This window comes from Micromys minutus (genome assembly GCF_963924665.1).
Source record: "Micromys minutus genome assembly, chromosome: 31".
Taxonomy (NCBI): Eukaryota; Metazoa; Chordata; class Mammalia; order Rodentia; family Muridae; genus Micromys; species Micromys minutus.
The window spans coordinates 14,945,125-14,969,170 of record NC_137966.1 but is presented as its reverse complement, the minus strand read 5'-3'; the positions used below and the strand labels follow the sequence as shown (position 1 = coordinate 14,969,170).

Sequence of the window (24,046 nt, the reverse complement as noted above, 5' to 3'; positions counted from 1 at the left end):
TCAGAGTCCAGGGTAGCAGAGACACTGTTCTTATGTTCTCTCAGAATCTGCCATGTGGGGAAAGCCTTGCTCCTTTTGAATTTTGTTTTGAGCCAGGACCTTGTTTTGTGGTCCAGATTTCAGCCCTCTTCCAGGACTACATGCATGGGTCACCAATTTCACTTCCTTACATTAGCTACTGGTTTGGTTAATCTCATGTCTGAACCAATCAGAATTCTTGAGAGTACTAGGATTTACAGCTCCTGATTCAGTGGTGCATGCTGGCCCTAACCCTGGGCCCTCCATGTTTTGACTCTCCTGTGTGTTCTTAGAACATCTCTCTCTGCCATCTTTGGACCACTGCATTTCTGCCTTGCCAGCTTTGTTTGAGAGTGGTGGGGTGTCTTGTTAGAAGGTGAGCTCACCCTGAGCTGCCCAAGGAATCCAGATGAATAGTCTCCGAGGCGTACAGAGAGCAAGGCTGGACAGTCCTCAGAGAAACCCAGGAAGTGTCAGTGGGGACCAAGCTTGTGTTGGGACTAGAGTTCAGGGTGAAGAAGAGACTGTAAATCCCTGGCCGGCAGGATAGAAGAACCAGGCAGCAGGGTGGATGGGGAGGCAGGACAGTGGTCATCTCTGTCTCTGGAGCGGTATCGTCTGGAGAGTGGTTCTGCCCAGTTCTCCTGATGTGGAGGGCTGCTTATGGGACATCTGTTAAGCTGAGCCTTTCATGGGGCATTTCACCAGCTGAGGAGCAAGACATAAAGAGGGGGAAGATCTGAGAAGAGGCTACCAGCTTCCTCTTAGAAAATACACCTTCCCAAGGAGAGCTAGGGATGACCACTGTTCTGCCTGCCTATCCACCTCACTGCTGACTCCTCTGCCCCACAGGTTGACCCAGAGCACTTGGATCTCAGAACTCTGCCTTCCATAGCCTGAAATTCCAAGACTCCATGCAGTGTGTGTGTGTGTGTGTGTGTGTGTGTGTGTGTGTGTGTATGTATGTGTATGTATGTGTGTGTGTGTGTGTGTGTGTAGAGCCAACCTAGCATGAGTGTTGAGGGCTCTGCAGGGAGCCAGGTAACAGGATGTGTGTGTGTGTGTGTATGTGTGTGTGTGTGTGTGTGTGTGTGTGTAGCCAACCTAGCATGAGTGTTGAGGGCTCTGCAGGGAGCCAGGTAACAGGATGTGTGTGTGTGTGTGTGTTTGTGTGTGTGTGTGTGTATGTGTGTGTGTGTATGTGTGTGTGTGTTGGGCAGGTGGGCAGGAAGCAGGCAATATTTACCCTGTGTTGTCACATCCTGAAGAAGCAGGGAACAACTCTCTACTGACAGTTTCCCTGCATCCAAGGGGATTCTTGACCTCAAAAGTGTCAGTGGACCCTCCAATCTTGGCTCTATAATTTGGAGCTGGAAACAGTTCCTGACTCTGGCCACACCCATGGCCAACATATCATTACGCTCTAGATGGGCCAGAAGTCCTATGCAGGCAACCAGATCTGACTCTGTTTGTCTGGGGGTGGGGTTAGTACACCCAGGACCAGATATGAGCACAGGGACACAGAGTATGTCCTCAACAAGGGCCGGCCCCTCTGCGGAACCTTGGAGACTGGGAGACGCATACTCTGCAGGAACCAAGGCTGTGGTACCTCCTCTCTACACTGGGAGAAGAGAAGCCTGAGCTGTGGTGTGGAAAGCTGGGTCCCATTCTGTCCCTGCTATGTTCTGTGTCACAGAACTTGTCCCTTGCTGCCAAGGCTGGGTGTAGCCTTCATGCGAGACAAATGAAGTTAACAGCCCCTCCCTGTGGTGTGCAACAGGACCAGGTGAGGAGCCTGTATCCTCCTCCCTCCTGCTCTGCAGCAGGTGTGAGACCATCCCTACCCAACCCCATACTGGCAGGCCCAGGGCTGGGCAAGGGGACCGGTGGTCCTGCCTCTGTTGTGAGAAGATACCATGGCTCTGGGGCCCTACTGTGGTTTACTACTGCTTCTGACTGTTCCTGGTGAGTGAATTGGCTTGGGGGTCAGTGTGGCACTGTATTTAGATCCTGCCCTGAGGTGGGAGTGGGTCGGCTTCCTCTATGGACCTTCTGCTACATTTCCCTTATTTTCCACTCTGGGTTGGAGCTGAGAAATCTGGGAGCCAGGTAAGAGGAATCTGGGTACTTTGAAGTTTAGGCATAGGTGAGCAAAAGCCAAGATCTTCATGGTGGGCCTGTTTTTTTGGTCTGAGTTTCTCCATCACTGCTGGAGGCAGGGGCTTGGGTGTATGTTTGGGACACCTTACCAGATCCTGGTAAGACACACCTCAAGGAGGACCTAGTGGTCATGAGGGACTGAGACTGGTCCAACACTTACCACCTCCAAGCTGTTGTTTATGGCCCATGGCTGGTTCCACCCTACCCCAGGATTGGGATGGCAGCTGGCCAGGATACAACCACCTAGCTGGGCCTCACCCAGCTGGGCCACACCTACCTGGCTAGATCCTAGCTTTAGCTACCCAGGATGGAAACATCTATCTTGGAACCTTGCAGGGGGCAGTGCTTAGGCCCTCAGGACCAGAGTCATCCCCATGAACAGCTCTCCTAAACCTTCTGTCTCCATCCTTTAGGTACCTCCCACGAAGCTGTACAGTCAGGTACGTCTCCAACAGATATTTCAGGATTAGAGACCAGTCCTGGGAGGTAGACCCTAGGAGGGCAGTGCCTATAATGGGAGAGAGTGACCTGGCCCAGGGAGGCTACGTATTTGCTACAGACATCTCTGGTATTGTAGCTGATGGAACACAGGCCAGCTTCGCCTGGGAAGCTGCACCCATTTGTATCTTCGAGAGTTACGTAGATTCCCCTGTGCAATGTGCTGGTCCTTACAGCCCATCCCTTTCTTCTACCGATGTTGCTCTTGGGAAAGAGACACAAGGCTTTTTATTAGACTTCCTCAGGACTTCCCTGATGTTCTGGGTGAGAGGGATGTGATCTCTTCCATTTCTTTTGATCAGTGTGGACCCAATATCTGGTTCCATTCTGTGGTAACAGATTAAGAGGGAAGCCCTCCCATGTAGGTGATCTCTAGATTTTCATGAGAAAAAAAGTTGAGGTGAAATTGACATCACATTTACCCACGAAACAGTGTAGCATTTGGTGACATTTAACACATCCCCAGTGTTTCGTGATATCACATCTATCTAGTTCCAAACATCATTTTAGAAAGGAAAACCACACTCTCACTAGGAGGGCATCCCCAAGCTCCAGGGCCTCCATAGCTCCCAGCACTCTCTGCCCTTCCTCACATCTTTAATTCCAGGCAGTAAGCCACTTGCTCAGCTCCACTGAGCTATCTTTCTAGGGAGCCTGCCTTTGGGGCAGTGTCCAGATGCCAAGATCCATGAACTTACTGCTTCTAGGGCAGCAGTTCTCAACCTGTGGTTGTAACCCTGTGGGGGAAGTCAAACCCTTTCACAGGGGTCCCCTAACATCATTTGCATATCAAATATTTATGATTCATAACTGCGGAGTTACAGTTATGAAGTCGCAACGTGAATAGTTTGGTGGTTGGGGGTTGCCACAGCACGAGGAACTGTGTTAAAGGGTCCCAGAATCGGGAAGGTTGAAAACCACTGTCTTAGGGCACGCACCCACAGTGCGTGTGGAGAATGGATCTACAGATGTGGAGCAGAGACATCTGTTGATTCCCGAAGATGCTAGAGCTCCCAAGATGGGAGACATGGAGGGCTCCTAGAGAAAGGGCACTGAGCAGAATGCCAGTCTCTGGGTTCCCAAGCCAACTGTGCCTCCTCTGGATCAGGGTGTGGCCAGCCTCAGGTTTCACACGCAGGAAGTCGAATCGTGGGAGGGCATGCCGCCCCAGCTGGCACATGGCCATGGCAGGCTAGCCTCCGTCTGCAGAAGGTACATATATGTGGAGGGTCCCTGCTCAGTCCAGAATGGGTGCTCACAGCAGCCCACTGCTTCTCTGGGTGAGTTGCCTCATGGGAAGCCTGACTACCGGGGCGTATGGGGCAGTTACAGCAAAGAGGACCTTGCTTAGCCCATGATTCACCCTAGAGCCCAAGGTTCCCTATTCAATAGAGAAAACTGCATTAAGGTCCACCCACCTGGAGTGGCAGTGTGCAGCCCCAGCGGGGATGGGACCCCCACTCTCCCACATCTGCTATGGGAGGAGAATGCAGTCTCCATTGGGCGTAAGTATGATCCTGGCCACCCATCTAGCTTGTACCAGGAAGTATCCCAAACCTAGTCAGCCCCAAACCCTGGTTTTAGGTTTTCTTGTTCCCAGGGTGCCAGATACCTTCCAGCCTGAGGTGGTAGGACCGCAGACTGCTGTCCTTGGGTTCTTAAGTGTGAGGCACTGCCAGGTTCAGGCCTCAGGCACACAGTAGCTGTTTCTGTGCTTAGTACTGAGGACAGATGGGACATTGGCTACTGGCAGGTGTGGGTGGTGAGTGTTGTTGGAAGGGGGACACTCACATCTCTCTCTGCCTCCCAGGTCTGTGAACTCGTCTGATTACCAGGTGCACTTGGGAGAGCTGACAATCACACTTTCTCCCAATTTTTCCACTGTAAAGCAGATCATCATGTACTCTAGCCCCCAGGACCACCGGGGTCCAGTGGGGACATTGCCCTGGTGCAGCTGGCCAACCCAGTGGTACTTTCCAGACAGGTCCAGCCTGTGTGCCTCCCAGAGGCCTCAGCTGACTTCTACCCTGGGATGCAGTGCTGGGTGACAGGCTGGGGCTATACTCGGGAGGGAGGTAAGGAGCCCTTCTGAAATCCTCCACCACAGGGATAAGGGAAGGTAAGGGGGGGGGCTACCTGGGGAGGAGCAAGAGTCACTGGTTGCTCCTAGTAGCCACATCCATCCCTCCTAAAGGCCAACCACATATTGGCCTCCACCAAGATCCAAGTCTGACCCACAGACTGGGGCCCAACCAGGCCAGCATGTTGGTACATGTGTTTGCTCCAAGCGGTGTAAGGCTGATCACCCAATCCCCTCCCAAACCTTCCTCTCTCTCAGAGCCTCTGAAGCCCCCATACAACCTTCAGGAGGCCAAAGTCTCTGTGGTGGATGTAGAGACCTGCAGCCAGGCTTACAACAGCCCCAATGGCAGTCTCATTCAGCCAGACATGCTATGTGCCCGGGGCCCTGGGGATGCCTGCCAGGTGAGCTGGCTGAGAACATGGAGGAATGGTGCACCATGAAGCACGGTGAGAACCCCCAAGTCCTTAGAATCCCATCCTTGTTCTGACCTTTTGTCTTGCAGGATGACTCTGGAGGGCCCCTAGTCTGCCAGGTGGCCGGGATCTGGCAGCAGGCTGGTGTGGTCAGCTGGGGCGAGGGCTGTGGCCGCCCCGACCGCCCCGGTGTCTATGCTCGGGTTACTACCTATGTCAACTGGATCCATCACATCCTGGAGCCAGGGGGCTCAGGAGTGCAAGAGCTTCCCTGGATTCCCCTCCTGGCTGGCCTCTTCTTGCCAAGTCTCTTCCTGCTGCTGGTCTCTGGAGTTGTGATGGCCAAGTATTGGCTGGGCTCTCCCTCCCACCCGGCCTCGGAGCTCTGAGGTGTCACAACCCAAGTGTCTTTCTTAAATAAGTTAGTGTTTATTCAGCTTTGTCTTGCCCCTCCCCCCCCCCAGCTTTGACTTAGGAAGCCAAGTTTTCTGCATCAGATTATTGCGACATTTAACCTGAATTTGTAAAACGGATGACATAAAGCAATTGGATGTCAAATGGATGTTGAGCCCAACAGCCCGGGGTGGATGGGAAGCCCCACCTCCGCTTGGACTGTGACGCCTTATTGCATGGGCCAGTACTCCTTGGTGACGTGGCCCTTCCCAGGGTCACCGAAAAGTTTCTAGACCATCTAAGGGAATGGAATGGGGGAGGGGTACCATGAGAGAGAGAGAGGGATACTGAGTGGCGGACAGGCACAGGACTGTGAATGAAGGTGATCGTGATTGGGTGTGGCGGCTGCAGGACCCAATGTCTGCCCACCAGGGCACAAGGGGCTCAAGTGTGTACTTCCTACCGGAAACCTGTGTGTCATATGGATGGAGATGTGGTGCCCCCCCCCTGCCCGTGAGGAATTTCTGGTCCTTCCCAGGACACACAGCCTCTCCTCCTGAGACTGATGACCAGTTCCTGGTACAGCTTCTGGTGGTGGTTAAAACTCAGGAAAACCCAAACCTGAATCACCACGAGGGAGGCTCGTGGGGCCCGAGGCTGCTCCTGTGTCACTGTGCAGAGACGGAATGTCTGCTGCCTCTCCCGGGATGGTATCTCCCGGTCCCTCTGCCTTAGTGGGGCCTAAGCCAGGGTCCACTCATGGCCCTGACGGGGGCTACCACCCTGCAGGGAGCCAACAACCTCAATGCCAAAGCCCTGTGGACACACAGCCCAATTTACACAGGCTCATCTCCACTGTTATCTGGGGCAGGAGTGGCTGGGGGAGACCCTGGTTTCTTCAAGGGGGTCTGGGGCACAGTGAGGTACAGTCCTTGCTCCTTCTCTGGGGGGTCACCAGAGGGCATAGAAAGTTCAGTTTCTAGTATTAGAGGCACTATAGCCCCCAAAGAGGAAACTCTGGGTTCTGGGGTCATACTTTGGTCACTGTCCAAGAAAGAGTCTCCACCAGGCCCACCCATGTCCAGAGGCTCAAAGGCAAAGTTAGGGACAGTCAGATGCTCTGCCCGACAGGAGGCCTGGCCCCAACGCTCACCCTTGACTACAGGGTCCCCTCCAGTGCCTGGGCCCTCTGTAGACTCTGGGCAGTCCCTGTGGAGGGCAGCCTCACAGGACGGGGTTCGGCGCCTCAGGGTAGTGTTGCCTCCTTCGGTTGCAGGGGGCCGGGAAGAGCCCTCATCCTCAGTGGGAGGTTCAATGGAGATACAGGGGGGGCTCATTTTCTTCTTCCTCCGTGCCCCAAGAGCCGGTTCGAGCTCTGAGGCCCGGCCCCTCACTTCACCGGACTCTAAGTGGCTGTCTCCATTATCCAGTTCCACCGAGGACCACCGCTGTGCACCTGGTTTGTCCAGGAAGCTCTGAGCATCTACACTGCAGAACCTGCGTGGGTCCCGCCCACTGCCCACTGTGCCTTTCGCAGGAGAGGCTGTTGGGGAGGCCTCTGGGCTGTGGGGCTCTGTAGCTGGCCAGGGGTGGGCTGAGCTGGTGATGTGGCTGACCTCTTCATCTGCTGGGTCTGCCGCTTCAGCCTCATCTCCTCCCAAGGTAGGAGGGCGGCTGGAGATGCAGCGCTGCCCAAAAGTGTGCTTGCGGGTACGGACACTGGCAGGTCGTGGGGAGCGCGGAGGGGACCTCAGGGCACCCATTGACGCCTGGCTCATGGAGATACTTTCAGCAGGCTCTGTGTAGTCCGGGATGCTGTCTTCTCCAATGTCATCAACCTGCCCTTCCAGGGACTCAGAGTTCATAGCCTCCTGAAATGGCATGGAGGTCCAAGTCAAAGGTCACCAGCAGTCAGACACCTGCTTTCCCATCTGGGCCCTGGGAAGGTCAGGGCTGGCAATATTCCAGGGTAGCTCTCACTTTCTAGGCTGGTGGCTCTGGATTAGGTGGGACTGGAAGCTACTTCTGTGAACACCCCAGACTTTGACCCACTGACCTATGAGATGTCAGGGCACGAATCTGCTCAGCTATGGGCAAATGGAGAAGCAGCTTGGGGGTTGAGCTCCTAAGAGAGTCTTCCAGGGCCTGGGGAAGCCTAAAGGGCCCAGGTCACCGCCTCACGCTTGAGTTACACAGTCCAACTTGGTACCCCAAGTGCTTCCATGCTGTAAGAGGCTCCTGTACCAGGTAGCGAGAACTGAGGGGGAAGGTCAGGCAGAGACTATGGACCAGGCTGGGTGGTGCAGGTACATTAGCCACCCTGGGGTTTGAGGTTTCTGCCTAAAAAAGGGACTTGGGTCCCATGAGGGGCTATGCTACCCCAACTGGTCTCGATTGATTATGCTGAGCCACCTGGTTGAGGACCGGAGACCCACTAAGCAGAGATGGAAGACTCCAAGTCCAAGGATACCTGTAGCATATTTCCTCTTGGGCCTCAGGCATGCTAACCCTTTGATTGAGGAAAAGGAGCCCCAGAGAGCCCCCTGCCCCCGCCCCAAGGCCTGTGAGATGGTTTCCCTTACCTGTCTGCAGAGTATCCGTGAAAGGCTCAGAGAGCGGGGTGTACCTCGGGGTGAAGGAGTACAAAGGGGGTCACTGACCCTGGCTGGGGAGGATGCAGCTGATGGGACCTGGAAGGAGGCGCGGGACTCCAGGGGTGGCGAGTGAGCAGAGGTGACCGGGCCTGGGGCAGGGATGCATCTGAACTGTGTGGCCTGAGGCCTGTGGCCCCCATCTTTGCCTCCCACCCTCCCGGCCATGCAGCCCAATTTCCCATCTGCCCATCCTCCCTGCCCAGTCCCATTTCCCTGCTGCCCTGCCAGAGCCCGTACCCAAAGAGGTGCTACCTGTGTAGGTCTCCATCTCTACTTCCTGCAGTGGGTGGGGATGTGGGGCAGCTGCAGGAGCCACCGGCCGGAACATGTAGCTGTCATTGGGCAGCGAGAGCATCCTGGACACGGATACCTTCCGCACAACCAGGAGGTTCGGGGTATCTGGCTGGGCACCTTGGCTTTCCTATGGTGAGGGAGGCTGCTGGTCAGCTCAGCAGCATCCCCCCTCCCCCGAAACCTTGGGACAACCCTGGGTGCCCGGGAAGCCTTACCTCTGCTGTGGATGGGGGCTGGGCCGTGGACCCTTGTGCCATCTCCAGCTCGATCTCAGCATCCATCTCTGCATCCTCGCGGGCCTCTTTGTTGCTTTCCTCCAGGTGCTTCATGAGCACGGCCACCACCACGTTGACCAGCACGAACTGGGCGACCAGCACGAAGGTGACAAAGTAGACGGGCGAGAGCGCAGGCAGGTAGCTGAGGCAGTGCTTGTCATCGCGGGTACATTCACGTAGAGTATCCTGGGGTGGGGGGAGCGGGGTCACGGCTCTTCTGTCAGAGCTGGGAAATGAGGCGAGGGAGGAGCAGCCTTATGCTTACCTTCATGATCCCATTCCAGTTGTCCCCAGTGGACACTCGGAACAACGTGAGGAAGGCCATGCCAAAGTTGGTGAAGGTAGCGTGCCGGCTCAGGCCCTCACAGGGATTATCCTCGCTGCACTCTGCAAGGGAGAGTTCCCACCCATTCAGAGCACTCCCGCCTCTGAGGGACTGGGACAAGGTCAGCACACACATCCCACGTTGGGCTGGCTGGGACGTGTGTGTGTGTGTGTGTGTGTGTGTGTGTGTGTGTGTGTGTGTGTATGTGTGTGTGTGTGTTTGGAGCCTGGGGCCCAGGCTTCTGTTCTACACTGACCTGTCCTCAGCAGACAGCACTATCTGAGCTCCTGAGCACCCTCAAGCCCTAGGCCTGGCCTCTCTGCTCAAGGACGGTAAATACCAAGCAATAGGAGTCTCTAGGGCACAAGGCGGCCTGGCTGCCAAGCCTGGATACCAGACCTATCTTGGGGAACTTGGGGGCAGGGAGGAAAGGATCTGTAAGTATTTGTTGTGGTTGTGTGTGATGACTGGGTGGGAACCATGCCTGACTCAGCTGTCTGGGCAGGAAGACAACAGGCTGTGACAACCTGCATGTCCTCTGTCCGTCTGGGGAACATGAAGGTCCCAGGAGACCCTCGCAGTTAGGGGAAGGGCTTAGAGTTGGAGAGTCCTCAACATGCCCTTGCCAAGACGAGATAAAGCCCGCAGACTTGCCTTAGGCAACAACACAGAAGACACGTGGCTGACTTTTCCTGGGACAAGATTCAGGGTGAGGCACGGGTATGTGCTGGTGTGTGCACGTTTTCCAAGGTACACATTCACCCTGCAATGTGGCCCTGCCTGGTTGGCTGGCTGCTTGAGCGTGGACACGTGCCATCACAGATGTAGGAACGTGTCCCTGAGTGGACATGTCTGTGTACACAGGTATGAGCATGTGTTCCCGCTCTGAGCATTGGGCTGGCGAGGTGAATGTCAACAGGCAGCCTGAGGACACACTTAGAGGCTTTGTGGTCTACCTGGTACCTAGGCCAGTATCCTGTACTCCCCATCAATCTGTGGGGAGGTGGGGGTAGGGTTGGGTTCCTGGGGTCGGGTATCCCCTTTTGTGGGGGAAAAGGGCGCGAGTGGCCGCACTCACCTAGCCTCCCAAACAGCTCCACTCCCAGGGCAGCATAGATAAAAAACAGGAGCATGAAAAGAAGACCAAGGTTCCCTACCTACACAAGAAAGAAGCAGAACAACATCAGGCCCATGCCGGCCTGCTCCACCCTGCCCCACCGCTCCCAGCCCCGGGACGAGGGTCCAGCTACAGTTCTACTTAAGCCCTGCAGCCTTCCTGGGGTGTCCCACATCCTCAGAGATCTCCATTTTGGCCCAGCATCCCTCCGCAAGCCAGCCTCTGGCCCCTCCGTGGTTCTTAGGCTATATTTTTGTTCTTCCAATTGCCCCTGGGAGCTATTCTATCCTCTGGCTGGCCCCCAAGGCTTAGAGGGTCCCACTCAGGGATCATGCCTACCCCATGCAGAGGCCACCTCAGTCTTAAAGAGTCCCCACACTGGGCTGGACAGGAACACTAGCAGAGATCTGGTACAACCACCCATGAGCATCTGCCAGCCCCAGCACCTGCACACACCACACCCCTGAGTCTGCTCCAGTTCCTAGTCAGGCCATTACCTTGGCCTCCCTCACCAACCCCATGGACAGTAAACAGGGTGCAAAAGTCACTCAGACGGGGCTCAAAGTGCTGCTTAGGCATTATCAGGCAAGACAGAGACAGGCAGTCCAGAGGGCTGGAGAGTGGGCAATTGTGTATAAGGGATCACGGAAGACAGGGTGTAGTGGGCTGGATAAGTGAGTGGGGAGCCGGGGGATTAGGAACATGCTGAGTTTGTGGCCTGTCAGCTGGAGGAATCTGGTGCAGGTGCAGGGGTGGCCAGGCAGCAGGATGGGCTGTGGAGAGTGTGTAAATGTCTTCCAGTGTGTCCCCGCCTGGTGCAGATGGAACTGAACATTTGCAGGTGTATCCTGCAGTCCCGGGCAGGGCTGAAGATACAGAAAGTCAGGAGACTGGTCTACAATGACTCAAAGCCACCGCCGCCAGAGACTTCTTGTCCGTTGGCAAGCTCACCTGGGACCCTGCTGGCCTGGCTGTGGCCCCTTACCTCCCACGTGCACCAGCTGGGCAGGCACCAGTCACTAATGCTCTTGCCCAGAGCCTGAGGCCCAGGCAGGGTGCTACCTCCAGCTTCTTCCAGATCAGCTGAGCCAAACAGCTGGACATGACCCTGGCCTCAGGACAGAGCAAGCAAGCAAGCAAAGGGACATGTACCAAGCCCTCCCTGAAGCCTGTCCCCTGAAGGCTTGTGTTAGCCTTCGGGGATGCTGGACCCCAACCTACCTGAGGCAGAGCTTGAACCACAGTATCCAGCAGGGCACGCATGCCTGTGGCCATCTTCAGTAGCTTCAGCACTAGGGTAGGAGGCAGACGTCAGCAGGGCCAAGCTGACCCAAAACTCCCGGGGGACCCTATTCACGGTTCCCTTTGCTTGCTAGCTACAGACTGAGGGCCCCTCTAGATACAGACATCCCAGGGATCTGCTGAGGATGGAACCTGTCTGTAGCCTATCCTACTGGGTCTACAGGGCCTTCTGGCAGCCTAGGTAGACCCCAGACAGGGTGGGCAGAGACCACCTACCACGGGCAATGCGAAGCACACGCATGATGCGGATGATGGTGGGGTTGATGGGCAGGGCGGCATTCATCTCAATCTCCTCCAACGCAATGCCCATGATGGACAGGAGGACAATGGCCAAGTCCAGCTGGTTCCACCTGGCCATCCATGGGGGAAGCTTAGTGTGACGTGGCCATGGCTTGGAGTAGCTGCAGCTCAGCCAGTGCTCACCCGGAAGGGAAAAGAACCTTCTCCCTACCACCTGCAGCCTGTCCCAGGCCACCCGTGGCCCCAGCCCGCCCTGCTTCCAAGACCACACACCTGTCCTTAAAGAACCTCCGGAACCCAAAGGCCACCAACTTCAGTGCAGCCTCAAAGACGAAGACAATGGTAAAGACGTAGTTGCAGTACTTGAGGGCCTCATCCAGAGACTGAGGAGAGAGGAGGGGCTGGCTGAGGTGCCACGTGGCTCCTAGCTGCCCTTAATGTCCTTGCTTCCTGAGTGATACCTGTGGCATGCCTGAGGTCATCACCTGATGACCTTGTGAGCAGGCTGAGGATGTCAGGAAAAGGGACCAGGGTGTTCTCTGTCCTCAGCCCTGACAGAGACACGGCGTGTTACAAAGGCCAAGTGTATTCTCTGTCAAAAGGATCTGCTGTAGTGAACCCTCCTCGAGGGGTGCAGAGGGAAGCCCTTCTGCATATACATGGAGAGTCATGAAAAGGACAGTGGTCCTCAGGCTTGAGGTCTCTGGTTGGCCCCTCATCAGTGTCCACACAACAGTGTCCACACAGCACCCTGGTGAATTTTTAGCCTCTAGTCTGGTGTTGGATCACAAGCTCTGTGTCCCCCTCCCACCCCCGCTGGGGACCCTCTTCCTGGTCCCAACCCCTGCCTCTGGCCACCTTGGGCTGGTTGTAGTGTTCCATGGACATGGTGATGACGTTGAGGCAGATGATGAAGGTGATGAAGAGGTCCAGGTAGTGGCTGGTGCACAGCGAATGGATGGAGCGGCGTGTGTGTGAATAGTCTGCGTAGTAGGGCCGGCGCTGGGCCTCTGTGGAAAAGGGAAACCACTGAGCCACCCGGATGCCGGGGGATTGCCTGTGCCCTCCCCGCTTTACCAGACAGAAGCCCTGACCTCGATTTGGAACGCTAGGTGTGTAGAAGTGGCTCAGGCAGGGAAGATTCTTTTGAGAAAGGTCTGTCCTGGTCAAGAAGTGTTTCCTGTGAGTACACTGTACCCAGGGAGAAGGACTGGGGCCTCCAACAGTATCCAGGCTGGGATGAGCCACCCCAGCCTCCCTTCCTGAGTGCCTGCCCAGACCCTATTCTTCTGTGGCTTAGTCTGGGGAGCAGGAGGGACCATGATTTTTTTCATCAGCTATGTGCTGACATCACTGGGGTTCAGGCATCTCCCTGTCTGGGCTCAGCAGGCTCCACCTGGACAGAGATGACATATAAGTCATCCCTGGCCTTCTAGCTTAGCTCCTTCCAGCCTCCAAGGGGCCACTAAGTGACCACCCCGGGCCTAGGATATACACTCCAGGCAGCCTGAGGCAGATGTCAGGACAGGAGGTCACCTGGGGTAGGCCTCCTCACACACATCCCCACAGGCTTATCTACACTAAATGTGCGTGCAGCAGTCAACTCTTAGGAGACCTCAGTGTAGTTATGGAGTCCCATCGATAAGGGTTTCAGCCACCCTGCACCCCCAGAATCCACCTCGGCCTAGAACCACACACTCAGGGGCTGAAGGCCAGGGCCTGGAAGAGCAGGGTCTGATGGGCAACCATCCCACCCTGGACCCACATGCTCCTCAGCCCAACATGCAGTCATCGGCAAACTCAGCTCAGTGCAAGCAGCCAGGGGGCCGTCAGCCAGCTGAGACACCAGAGAGCAGCCACGAGGCCTGGGGAGCCAGGACAGACTTTGTTCCCTGGACACGCCATATGTGTGCACATGCTAGCCATGAGGAGAGCCAAGCAAGGACAGGGACAGCAACATGGACACCGACCGGCAAGCCACTGACCTTCTGCCCACCCTCTGGCACCCAGAAACCTGGCACTTATGCCCCACCCTGAGGTGGCCCCTGGAGGCCTGTGACGCCCATCTTTCCCACTGCAGCAACAGCAACAGCAGCAGTAGCAGCAGGCTGAGCATGCAGAGCAGGGAGGTACCTGGGTTGGGGAAAGTGCCTGGAAAAACAAGGACATGTCTGAGCGGTTGTAGTGGGGACACTGTGTGGGAAGCCCTCCGTGCTCCCAAGCTAGGGCCCACTGTCCTGTCTCTCCAACTCACGAGGGGCTTGGGAGTGTCCCATCTACCTCCTGAGCCCTCGCGGGAGGGGGTACCCTGCATCCTGTCACAGCAGGCACCCCAGTGGCTCACTCCAGTCGGGCCCCTCTTCCAAGGCCTGGCTCCCATGCAAGGTGGCCACATGCAGAGCCATCTGGGCCCGGGGCTGCAGGCCCAGAGCTGTGTGCCACACAGCATGCGTTCAGGTACCGACCCTCCACCTTGGGGGCCGCCTTACTCCTGCGTCTCCTCTCCAGGCGCCGCAGCCGCTTCTCCTCCCGGCGCCGCGCCTCCTCGGCCTCCTGGTGCTGCCGGCATTTGTGGAAGTTCTCCACCACCACGCCCACAAACATGTTGAGCACGAAGAAGCTGACGATGAGCAGGAAGGAGATGAAGTAGAGCAGCATCCAGGGGTTGTGGTTCTGCACGGGCTGCGGCACACAAGAAGGTGGGTCCCCCACCATCCTCCTTCCTGCCTGGAGGCCCTCCCTGGGCCTGGCCTGCAGGGCCAAAGGAAGGGGCTGCACCATGGCAGTCAGAAGGTTTCTGAGGTGACTTGCTCCAATCCCAAAGACATATAGGATTTGCTCAAGGTCACCCATGAGAACAGTCCCAGCCTTGCTCACCTGCTGGTCAATGCCCACGGCATCCAGTCCGTCGTACATGATGTTTACCCAGCCATCTTTGGATGACAGCACGAACAGAGACATCAGCGCCTGTGTAGGAGGAGGGTAAGGATGCTGACCACGCCCCCTACACACCTGACCAGCTCCGTGGCCACACTGCACACCACCCAGACCTACCTGACCCAGGTTGTCAAAGTTGTATTTACGCCTCACCCAGCGGTAGTGCGCGGCGTGGCACTCAGCCTTGGTGGTGATATTCCTGGTATCTGACCCCTCGCAGTAGTAGAATTTGCCCTTGAAAAGCTGACCGGAAGGGGCTGTTACTCCAGAGAGCCCAGCACAAGCACTGGCCCACAGACCTGCCTACCTCAGGCCTCTTGGATTCCAAACTAGATGTGCTGACCACCCAACCGGGGAGGACAGGACCCATCCCACCAGTGGGGAGCAGAGGCCCAGGGTGGGGCAGACCCTGGACGAGCCAGGGCCACACACCTGCACCCCGAGGATGCCAAAGATAATGAAGAAGGCGCAGCAGATGAGGACGATGTTCCCAATGGGCCTGAGCGATGATATCAGAGTCTCTACAACCAGCTTGAGGCCTGGAGCTCGACTGATGACCCTGCACCCAGGCAGAGGGGATATGCCGTTGGGCGCATCTAAGAGGGCGACCGGCGGGCAGAAGCAATGGTACATGCAAAGCCCCAGAGGTGATGTGAACGTGTGGCTGGAGAGCCCAGCCATACAGTTGGGCAGAGGTGGGGGTGGGCTTCTGGGACCTCCCTGGATATATATGGGTGGCCCCCACCCCCTACACCCCACCTCAGAGGCCTCAGGGTCCGCAGCAGGCGCAGCACACGCAGGACGCCTAGGATCTTGGCACCACCAGCCGAGGCCATGGCCACGATGATATCAACCAGGGACACCAGGACAAGCAACCCGTCCAGCACATTCCAGCTGCTCTGCAGGTAGGCATGCTCACCCCACAGCAGTCCCAGGGCTACCACCTGGGGGAGGGACAGTCAGGTATAGGCTTGGCAGAGCGTCCCAGAACAGGGTACTGTGGGACAGGGACCCAAGGGGGAGGGGAACATCAGTACCTTCACCATCATCTCCACCACAAAGATGGCTGTGAAGATGTAGTTGGAGACGCTGAGGAAGGCCCGCTCCTGTAGGGAGAAACCGGTGGGAGGTCCAGGTCCACCTCCCCCTGTCCCACCCAGAGGGCCGGCTTGCCTTTGGAGACTCACAGTGCTGCCTGGGTCAATGTCTGGCCTTTCCAGAGCAATGGTGATGCAGTTGAGGAAGATAAAGACGAGGACCACATGGTCAAACATCTTGTGTGCGATGACCTTCTGGCAGGAGACGCGTAGCCTGAGGAGGCAGCCGAGGTGAGAAGACCCCCCCCCACAGACAGACGCTATGGCTACTCGTGTTGCCTGGGGTGAAGTGCTTGGCCACCCTCCCAGCAGGGTGCAGCCTTGGTGGCGGGCGGTTGGGTCTACCACAGCTCACCTGTTCTGCGGTGGGAAGAGATACAGGGCCCAGGTCTCCCGGCTGCGGCACCACTGGGGTGCATAGGGTTCCAGCACTTTGTGCAGGCGGAAACAGCAGCTCTGGGGACACAGATGAATTCCCGTTCACAGTAGACTCTCCTTGCTGCCTCCTAGCATATCACCACCCTGACGTCCCCACCACAGGCCCGTCTTTGTTGCTACTTCCTGCCCTATGCACCTCACCCCCATGGTAGGTAGCTCCTAACCTGGGACAAACTTGGAAGTTGGACCCCTGCCCTGGCTGGCCTGCTCCTTCCGAGTCACCATGAATGATACCCGAAATCCCTGCCTCACATCCAACCCAGAGACAGGAGTAGTTATAGATAACTGTGGGTCCGGTTAGCCCTTTCCCTCCTGTCACTCTCAAGAGAGGGCTGGAAATGACAGTACAGTCCACGCCCCCTGGTCTCACCCACTCACATCTTCTATATCGTCATCAAACTCTGCTGCGTCCTCCTTGTGGCTGTCGATACGCAGGAAGAACTCGCTGGGCAGGGCCACCATCTGCCCGTTGCAGTCATGGAACTTGGTGGGTAGGAGGGCTGCAGGCCGTGGGGGACACAGGTCCAGTGTGCTGCGGTGGTCCAACGACTCAGCGCGCCGCAGTGGTGTGGCTCGGGGCCCAGGTGAGGCCCCTGGGTGGGTTCCCGCGCTTGGTCGGCTGTCCTCGGCCTCATCATCAGTGCTGCCCTTCCCCTCGCCAGAGAGCAGCGACTCGCGCTCCCCACATTGGCTGCGGCGTTTGAGGCTGGGTGCGCGGCCCAGGCTGTTCCAACTGGAGCGCCTGCTGCTCCCAGCGCTGTTGGGGCCCCATGGGGTACAAGGGGAACTGCGGTGGCTGGCCTGAGGGGTGGCAGGGAGTAAGCAGGCTGGCACAACCCTAAGGATCACTACGTAAACCAGTTTCTGGAATGAGAGGAACCTCCCCCAGATATCACTGTCAACTGCCATCTTGGGCATCTGTGACACCTGGTCACGTGTGGCTATCCCACCTAGCAAGCCCTCTACCAGCATACTACCGATGTCCCGTTTTCAGGTAGGACCTGACTCAGCCAGACATGGTTAGAACAAAAGCCCGGAGTCAGCCAGGCCTGGTCAAGCATGACTTGATCAGCCCCTGGATTTGCCAAGAGCCATAACCCAGGTTCCTGCCGGCTTTTCCAGACCACTTGCTCTCCAGATTTATCCTTACCTCCAGGGTCTCAAAGAAGCTCTCCCACTGGCCTGTCTCTGTCTTATCTCTCAACCCTCAGTCCCCCAGCAACTGTAGCAAGCTGTGGTATGTGGCTCAGCCCTGGGACTCCTGATTGATCCGCCAGGCAATTTCCTACCCTTGGGTTTGTCCCTAAGTCCCCCATGCAGTCTAGCCACTGCTCCCACACACCTTCACTTGGCCCTTCTCAGGGTCTCAGCAGCCATCGCCAAGCGTGGCTGCTCTTTGCACAGTAAGCACTCGGTATAAACAGAAGTGAGCTGCATGTCTCCTGCTACCCATGGACCCTCAGCCTGGCCTGCTCGCCCGTTTCCCAGGTTGCTTTTAAGGGTCTTGATCAGACCCCTACTTCTTTCTTGGTGCTTGGCCAGCTTTTATCTCTGCTGTAAGCTCACGCTGCTGCAAGCAGAAGGTATCCTCACACACATCCATCCCTCCCTCACGTCTCTGTGCTCACTTCATAGGACTAGACATCCCGGCTTACAGAGTGACCCTTACTGTCTCAGACAGGACTGGGGTGTTATATGGGACCCTCCCTTATTTCAGGGGCTGGGGTTGATCCCTACCAGAGACTTCTGGTCCCCCAGTTGGGGGTCCACAGAGCCGCTGCTGCTGCGCTGTGAGTCCAGGAGAGTGTGGGCCACGTCCAAGTGTGGGGAGCTCTTGGGAGTAGGCATAGGCGTAGCTGCTGTGTGGGTGATGAGAGGCGGAGGCAGACTGCCTCGGCCCTCTAGGTGCCCATTAGGGGTCACAGCCAGTGAGTACATCTTCATCTCTAGAGGTGAAGGGGCTGTCTGAACCTCCAGAGGTCCCAGCAGTCGTAAACTACCTGCCAGAACCCTGCCTCAGTCTACACCAGGAGTTGTCAATATTCCTAATGCTGCAACCCTCTAAGTTACTTAGTTCCTCATGTTGTGGTGACACCTCAGCACTCCCCCCAAAAAAAGACCCACAAAATCATTTCATTGCTACTTCATAACTGCAATTTTGCTACTGTTATGAATCACAATGCAAGTATCTGATATGCAGGGTGTCTGGTATGTGAACCCCAAAGGGGTTGCAACCCACAGGTTGAGCATCCCCTGGCCTATGCCATCTAAGCACATACCTGTGGCTCGAAGATCTCTGAGCTTATCGAAATCTTCCTCTAGGTGGGTAGATGTCTTATCGTCATCAGTGTCAGATCTGGTGGCATCACCCTGCACCCAGGCAATACACAGTAAGTGTGGAGACTCCCACAGCAGGAGCCTCTGTCCCCAGCCCAAGTCCTGTGCTTAGGAGCACAGGGTGCGTGTAAGGGCTTAGAGGTATTCGTGTGAAGACGTAGGGGATCTGCCAAGGCAAGAGCATCTTCATAACCCAGACTCTATCCTCTCCATCCCTTACCTCTGCCTGGAAGCCTTCCACCAGGATGGCTACCAGCAGGTTGAAGAGCACATAGTTCCCAAAGGTCATGAGGGCCACAAAGTAAAGAGCAGCCCAGGACGAGGTGGAAGCCATGCCGTTGTAAAGAACCACGTTCCAGTCTTCCTGCGTCAAGATCTGCAAGGACACATTTGCAGGGCTCGAAATGGCACTGATCCCACAAGGAGACCCTGTGTACCTCCCTGGGGATGGACACAGACAGGGGTCTCTACAGCTCCTTGGAACTTTAGCTTTGGTCACCTCAGGGACATCCAGGGCTGTACCTGAAACACAGTGACGATGGCCCACAACAGGGAGTCGAAGTTCTTCCTGTCAGGGACGGTGTCTCCAGAGTCTGTCTTCAGGCTGAACTTGCAGCCAAACAGGTGCATGCCCAGGATGCTGAGGGGGATGGGCACTGAGTGGGAGGGGCCCAGGACCTGCTCCGCCAATCAGCTACCAGCACCTACCTCACACACACACAGACACACACACACACACACACACACACACACACACACACACACACTCTATTTTACAGTAAGGACCAATTCTGAGGCTCAACAAGTTTTCTACAGTTGAAAAGGCCTGGACCATTGAAGGGGCGTAGAAAGCCTACCATTCTGCCTCTGAACAAGGACAAGGACAACCAGTCTCAGTAGCCTGTGGGACGCTCGCTCTTCCACACCCTCCCCAAGTGTCGAGACTGGCACACAGGAGGTGCTAAGAAAAACCCACTAAAAGCCTGGTACCATCCCCAGGGGCTCGACCTATGCATCTGTGGACCTCACAGAGTAGAGCTGCTCTTCCCACCTGGCCTAACACCCTAGCGCCAGTGCTGCCTGAGGGGAGGAGCCTGGGCCCCACCCACCTGAAGATGAAGATGAAGAGCATGAGCAGCATGCAGAAAGTGGCCACGTTGTCCATGGTCCTCATGAGCACCACCAGCTGCCGCCGCAGCGCCGGCAGGAAGCGCACCAGCTTCAGTACCCGCAGCAGCCGGAAGGTGCGCAGCACAGACAGGCCACCATCTGCCTGCCCCACGATCTCCCAGACGCTGTGGGTCGGGACAATAGTGTGAAGGTCAGGATGGCCCTTCCATGACTCCCCCCCCCCCCGCCCTGCCCCGGGGATCTTCTTTTCCTGTAGGCAGGATGGCCAGTCTGGGAGCCACCACAGCCCCTGTTCAACACCATAGCTGGGAGCAAGCAAGTCCAGTAAGCAGCTCCGTCAGCTGTGGTCCTGAACCTCAGGGAGGCCCTGTCTCCCAGCCACCAGGGAGTTCACCGACAGTCTTCCACCCAGGGTCTTTCATGCCTGGCTTACCTGTATATATCCAAATCATCCCTTCCTGAAGGGAGCCAGAGGCCCAACCTCAAATGTCCCATTATTCTGTGCTTGCTTTGCATCCTTCCCCCCACCCCAGGACCAATATTACTCGGATCATAAGGTATCACGTGGCTAACCAACTATACAGCACAGGCAAGGCTCCAAGGTGGGAGTGTAGACCTGCTGGTCTGTTATGCGCTCGACCAGGGGCCTCATGGCCCGCTATGAATTCCATCCTCTTGTTCTCTGCGGTTCCTTCTGGGCGTGGCTCCCTGAGCCTCTGAACGAGATGGGGACGGGCCCTACCTTATAACGACTACAATGCCATCAAAGATGTTGTAGGGGTTCCGGATGTATCCCAGCGGGCCACAGGCCAGCAACTTCAGCAGCATCTCCAAGGCAAACATGCTGGTGAACACGATGTTGCTTATCTCCAGGGCGTTTGTCAGCTCATCAGGCTGCAGGTCAGGAGAAGGCGGGTCAGGACCCTCTGTGGCTCCTCCCATTTTAGGGGCACAGAACCCGGAAGCAAAAGCCAATTTAATGCCTCAAGGATGCCAGGAACAAGTTCAAAGTCTAGCACAATTTGAGCACAAACACGAATGCACACGCACCGGACACCTGATGTGCGGCAACATGCTCATGTTCTTATACTTGTGTGCGCGCACATGCACCTGTCCGACTGTGAACTGATTTCTGTGCTCCTAGGTGAGTTGTCTGCACAGTGTAAATGCATGTGCTCCAGCCTCCATTTAGACAGGCATGTGCATTATGCGTAATTTTCATGCATCCATGCATGAGGCTGAATCACGCATGTACATTATCCACCAATGTATATCATGTATACTAAGAAGTATATCAAGTATACACAGAAGTGTGTAGCATTTTCACTTATGGACACGCAGGGGTTCAAGATGGAGCTGACCTATCCTCACCCACCTAGGTCTGCCTAAGGCCACAGTGGGAAGATTTTTTTTTCCTGTCTACTATGAGATAAGAAAAAGGAGAGGAGGGGCGTTGGGGATTTAGCTCAGTGGGAGAGCGTTTGCCTAGCAAGGCCCTTGGTTCGGTCCTCAGCTCCAGGGATGGAGGATGGGGAGAGGAAAGGCTCCCAGGAAATCACTCCATTCACTAAAAGTGGCTGGAGCTTCAGGAGCTCCTGGCCCCGCCCCCAGGAGTGCCTGCCATACTAGGCTTTGGCTTATTTTCCCTAGTTGGGGGAACAAGTTCAAAGTCGGAGTCTTTGGTGATCTCAAGTCACATGTCCCTCCCACAGCAGGAAAGCTGCTCAACACTATTCAGCAGAAGCCCAGTCCAAGGAGCTGACTGAATAAAAGTTCCAGATCAGACGGCTCCCGCAGGGACCTCAGGAAAAGACTAGGAATTCTAGGAAGACACAGGGACCCTGCATTCTGCTTCTAAAACTGGCATCATCATCCTGTAAGCCCGGCCCTGCTTTGCCCTGGCGGGCGGAGGGGGGGGGGAGACAGGACACACACACACACACACACACACACACACACACACACACACCTGCTCATGATACTCAACACCCATGCTCAGAGTGTTGACAAGGATGGCTGCCATGATGCCTCGGTTGAAGTACTTGCTGTCTACAATGCGACGTAGCTTCCCACTAAAGGAAGCCCACAGGCCACCTAGCCTTCCTGGCTGTGAGGCTGTCTGCAGTGGCCTGCGCCGCCGCTCACTGCCATGGCCTGGTGTGCCCAGTTCATGGGGCTGCTGCACAGGGTCCCGACAGTCCCCATGCCGTATGTCCTGTGTAAACTCGTAGACTCCATGGGCATCCGACTCCCCGCTCTCTGAGCCACTGAACTCAAACTCAGGGTCTTCCAGGGCGCTGGCACAATATGGGCAGCTTTTCAGCTCACACGTCAGCGTGCCAGCCTGGGGGCTGGGCAGGGGGCAAGGCACACTCAGGCCTGACAGGTGGCTAGAGGCTCGGCCTAGTCCTGTGAGGCAAAGACACAAGACATTTGCGGCCAGGCTACTGTGGCAGTACCCAGGGCCCCCGAGACTCCTCTGGGCTCCATTTCTCTTCCCGTAAATCCCAATTTTAGTTTCTACACATAGAAAGGGGCAGTCTTCCAAAGATAAATAGATACAAAGAAATAGCCTGACAGTGACAGTTCCTCCTGGGGTCAGGCTGGAGCAATGGGATGGGGACCTAGAATATGTAGGACCGAGGACCTGCCTTGTCTGGGTATCCCCACCCCACTCTGTTCAACGTGGTGGGGCTGGGTCCTTACCTTGTTCTCCAACCACATGCTGGATCTTCTCATAGGGGCTGGGGCTCCCCAGACTCAGAGGGCTGTGTGCTGCAGCCCCTGGGGTGCCAGAACCCCGCAGCCCCTTGGGTCGTGAGCTGGTGCCACCTTTGCTGTTGACTGTTCCTGAAGGTAGGATGGTGGGGTAGTTCATGGTGCCCAAACCTGAGGCCAGCTTGAGGCTAGCAGCAGTGGCTATGGAGTGTGCCACGCGGGCTCTTTCCTGTGGCCCCTCCACATGGCAGTCAGCATGGTAGATACTGTGCACAGACTCAGAGTCTGGTGGCCCATGGCCTGGGGACGGTGGCGAGGGTGGCGCACAGGCCCTGACCAACCTGGTGTCGCCAGCACCTGGCTCTGGGCTAGGCCTGCGTGGGCCACTGTGGCTGAAGTGGTAATGGTGGTGATGGTGGTGGTGGTGGTGGTAGACCAGATGGTGCACGGAAGCTGTGCGTCTGCCCGCCCGCCGTGGCCGCCGCCCAGAGCCTTGTCCATGCAGGGTGCTGCTGGGATCCACCTTCTTACGCCAGCGGCTCTGCCAGCGGGCATAAAGGCGCAGGCTGCGACGTTTAACCTTTCGGAAGATGTGGCCTACGTACTTGAGGAGCTCCTCGTAGCAGCTGCCAGGCTCTGAGAAGCTGGCCAGAGTGCTGTCGTTGGACAGATAGCGGGCCCGCTGCTCGCGCATCAGCTGGTTTTCCCTCTGCTTTGTCTCTGAGAACTGCGTGGCAATCACCACCAGGCACAGGTTGATCATGAAGAAGGAGCCCACCTGTGGCAGGGTGTGTGTGACCACCTGCAGATCCCATGTCCAGCCCAGCCAGGACCCGCTCTGGGGACTGGGGCCTAGCTACAATGCCATGGGCACTAATATTCCAGTAAGTGGCCTATAATAGGTACTTTGCAACTGTGTGATACCAGGTCGGGGATTCCCCTCCCCTTGGGGTCCTGCATGAATTCCTGCTCCTTAGGTTTGCCCTCAATATACCCTCTACTGTAGCCACACCACCCTTCAGTGGGGCCCTCCCAGCCAGCCTCTATGGCCAGTTCTCCCTGGTACAGGCTGTCAGTGACTCCTCCATGTGCCCGCTGTGTGCTCTGTCTGAGGCTACAACTGTGTGACATCCCTTCCCTACTGGGTCCCTGAAGGCAGCTCCTATGCATCCAGGGATCTGGAAATGTCTGTTTGATGAACTGATAATGTCCTATCTGAGGACCACGGGATATTGAGGGGCAAGATAAAATTAAATCTCAGACATGGATGCTTCTGGGGGGAGGCTGCGTATGGGGTGAATGGTAATGGTGAGTCATGGGCCGGAGAAGTGTGGGGTGATGGATGTGTGAGAGACTACCAGAGATTCGTGTTCACTACAGGGGGCTAGGTATAATACGGGGGATGGGGGACTGGGACTGACTGTTCTGAAGATTCTGGGCTTTGGGCCTAGGGGATGTACAGGTCTCCTTCCATCCTGTGTTCTTCAACCACAGGGTGGGCAGAAATGCCCCCTGCCTGCCCACCCACCAAAGCCCATCCTGTAGCTGCCTCTGAACTACTGAGCTCAGGACTCTAGGAGGCCCAGAATGAACATCGAGGGGGAAGGGGCAGGATA

General features: G+C 56.4%; 2 protein-coding genes across 2 annotated transcripts in view; one reads left to right on the top strand and one right to left on the bottom strand.

The window, feature by feature from the left end:
- Nucleotides 1-1,934: 1,934 nt before the first annotated feature.
- On the top strand, nucleotides 1,935-5,561 carry TPSG1 (tryptase gamma 1; the record flags this gene model as incomplete). Its single annotated transcript, XM_080942394.1, is given in 6 exon segments — nucleotides 1,935-1,983; nucleotides 3,785-3,956; nucleotides 4,487-4,584; nucleotides 4,587-4,751; nucleotides 5,015-5,160; nucleotides 5,262-5,561. Coding segments are annotated over 6 exon segments (930 nt in total).
- Nucleotides 5,562-5,783: 222 nt separating this feature from the next.
- The window catches only part of CACNA1H (calcium voltage-gated channel subunit alpha1 H), a 57,443-nt gene continuing 39,180 nt past the window's right edge, over nucleotides 5,784-24,046 (bottom strand). The window contains exons 9-35 of the mRNA XM_080942039.1: nucleotides 22,419-23,208; nucleotides 21,682-22,121; nucleotides 20,455-20,606; nucleotides 19,691-19,876; nucleotides 19,104-19,221; nucleotides 18,802-18,957; nucleotides 18,524-18,614; nucleotides 17,982-18,190; nucleotides 16,623-17,045; nucleotides 16,162-16,262; nucleotides 15,897-16,020; nucleotides 15,747-15,815; nucleotides 15,469-15,653; nucleotides 15,142-15,268; nucleotides 14,827-14,952; nucleotides 14,650-14,739; nucleotides 14,262-14,454; nucleotides 12,631-12,782; nucleotides 12,046-12,155; nucleotides 11,749-11,882; nucleotides 11,452-11,522; nucleotides 10,192-10,270; nucleotides 9,054-9,175; nucleotides 8,729-8,974; nucleotides 8,472-8,640; nucleotides 8,148-8,308; nucleotides 5,784-7,436 (exon numbers count right to left, since the gene is read on the bottom strand). Coding sequence (XP_080798165.1) covers nucleotides 6,402-7,436; nucleotides 8,148-8,308; nucleotides 8,472-8,640; nucleotides 8,729-8,974; nucleotides 9,054-9,175; nucleotides 10,192-10,270; nucleotides 11,452-11,522; nucleotides 11,749-11,882; nucleotides 12,046-12,155; nucleotides 12,631-12,782; nucleotides 14,262-14,454; nucleotides 14,650-14,739; nucleotides 14,827-14,952; nucleotides 15,142-15,268; nucleotides 15,469-15,653; nucleotides 15,747-15,815; nucleotides 15,897-16,020; nucleotides 16,162-16,262; nucleotides 16,623-17,045; nucleotides 17,982-18,190; nucleotides 18,524-18,614; nucleotides 18,802-18,957; nucleotides 19,104-19,221; nucleotides 19,691-19,876; nucleotides 20,455-20,606; nucleotides 21,682-22,121; nucleotides 22,419-23,208 — 5,859 coding nt within the window. The 3' untranslated portion in view covers nucleotides 5,784-6,401. The remainder of the gene's footprint in view (nucleotides 7,437-8,147; nucleotides 8,309-8,471; nucleotides 8,641-8,728; nucleotides 8,975-9,053; nucleotides 9,176-10,191; nucleotides 10,271-11,451; nucleotides 11,523-11,748; nucleotides 11,883-12,045; nucleotides 12,156-12,630; nucleotides 12,783-14,261; nucleotides 14,455-14,649; nucleotides 14,740-14,826; nucleotides 14,953-15,141; nucleotides 15,269-15,468; nucleotides 15,654-15,746; nucleotides 15,816-15,896; nucleotides 16,021-16,161; nucleotides 16,263-16,622; nucleotides 17,046-17,981; nucleotides 18,191-18,523; nucleotides 18,615-18,801; nucleotides 18,958-19,103; nucleotides 19,222-19,690; nucleotides 19,877-20,454; nucleotides 20,607-21,681; nucleotides 22,122-22,418; nucleotides 23,209-24,046) is intronic.